The sequence below is a fragment of the Haliaeetus leucocephalus genome, unplaced genomic scaffold (assembly GCF_000737465.1).
Source record: "Haliaeetus leucocephalus isolate CR32 unplaced genomic scaffold, Haliaeetus_leucocephalus-4.0 Scaffold441, whole genome shotgun sequence".
Lineage (NCBI taxonomy): Eukaryota > Metazoa > Chordata > Aves > Accipitriformes > Accipitridae > Haliaeetus > Haliaeetus leucocephalus.
Window position 1 is genome coordinate 16,778 of NW_010972877.1, and position 1,613 is coordinate 18,390.

The window sequence follows — 1,613 nt, forward strand, 5'->3', positions numbered from 1 at the left end:
TCCTCTGTGTCACCCTTGGGACCCTCGGGGATGGATCAGGGTCCCCCTGTGTCACCTTTGGGACCCCCAGGGCAGCTCAGGGTCCTCTGTGTCACCTTTGGGACCCCCAGGGGTGGCTAGAGTCACCTTAGGGACCCCTGGGGACAGATCAGGGTCCCCCTGTGTCACCTTTGGGACCCCCAATGATGGATCAGGGTCCCCTGTGTCACCTTTGGGACCCCCCAGGGCAGCTCAGGGTCCCCTGTGTCACCTTTGGGACCCCCAATGATGGATCAGGGTCCCCTGTGTCACTTTTGGGACCCCCAGGGTGGCTCAGGGTCCTCTGTGTCACCCTTGGGACCCTCGGGGATGGATCAGGGTCCCCTTGTTTCACCTTTGGGACCCCCAGGGCAGCTCAGGGTCCCCTGTGTCACCTTTGGGACCCCCAATGATGGATCAGGGTCCCCTGTGTCACCTTTGGGACCCCCAGGGTGGCTCAGGGTCCCCTGTGTCACCTTTGGGACCCCCAGGGCAGCTCAGGGTCCTCTGTGTCACCTTTGGGACCCCCAATGATGGATCAGGGTCCCCTGTGTCACCTTTGGGACCCCCGGGATGGATCAGGGTCCCCTTGTGTCACCCTTGGGACCCCCAGGGCAGCTCAGGGTTCCCCTGTGTCACCCTTGGGACCCCCAGGGACAGATCAGGGTTCCCCTGTGTCACCCTTGGGACCCCCCGGGATGGATCAGGGTCCCCTTGTGTCACCCTTGGGACCCCCAGGGGTGGCTAGGATCACTTTTGGGACCCCCAAGGACGGGTCAGGGTCTCCCATGTCACCTTTGGGACCACCCAGGGGTGGCTGGGGTCACCTTTGGGACCCCCAGGGATGGATCAGGGTCCCCCACCCGGGGCTCTTGGGATCCCCACAGGAAGCTTGACTTTCCCTGGCCCGCCCCCCGCCCCCGCAGGGACCGGGAACGAGAACGGGAACGGGAACGTCGGGAACGCTCCCGGGAACGGGAACGTCGTCGCTCGCGCTCGCGGGAACGTCGTCGTCGGACGCGGAGCCGGGAAAAAGAAGAACGGGAACGGAAAAGGGGCGGAAGCCGGGATCGTAGTAAAGAACGGGATCGGAAACGACGCAGCCGATCCCGCGACCGTAAACGGGATCGGGATCGGGATCGGGATAAAAAGGATGAAGGTCCCGAATCCCTTGAACCTCCTGAGGAATTGGGGGGTGCAACCGATTCCGGACCCCCGGATGGTTTAGGATCGAAAGGGGAAACGGAGGAAAAAGGTCGGGAACGGGAACGGGAACGTCGTCGTGGGCATCGGGAACGGGATCGACGTCGTGATAGGGATCGGGATCGGGAACGTCCGGAACGGGAACATAAACGGGAACGGGAACGATTGGAAAGACGGGATGAAAGACCCCCGGGATCTGGTCCCGAGGCGGGGGATTCCCTGGGGGAATCTGGTTCCGAGCTCTTCCTCCAACCCGAGGCCATGCCGGCCTCCGATGGCTACCTGGGGGCTGAAAATGGCTACCTGATGGAGCCCCCCCTGGAGTGAAGGATTGGGGGGGGGCTGCACCCCAAATTCCTTCTTCCCCCCTCCCCTTCCCTGAGCGACACCCC

At 63.6% G+C, this 1,613-nt stretch overlaps 1 protein-coding gene across 1 annotated transcript in view; it reads left to right on the top strand.

The window, feature by feature from the left end:
• The window catches only part of SNRNP70 (small nuclear ribonucleoprotein 70kDa (U1)), a 7,541-nt gene extending 5,941 nt beyond the window's left edge, over window positions 1-1,600 (top strand). The window contains exons 4-5 of the mRNA XM_010574581.1: window positions 757-793; window positions 945-1,600. Coding sequence (XP_010572883.1) covers window positions 757-793; window positions 945-1,548 — 641 coding nt within the window. The 3' untranslated portion in view covers window positions 1,549-1,600. The remainder of the gene's footprint in view (window positions 1-756; window positions 794-944) is intronic.
• Window positions 1,601-1,613: the final 13 nt, after the last annotated feature.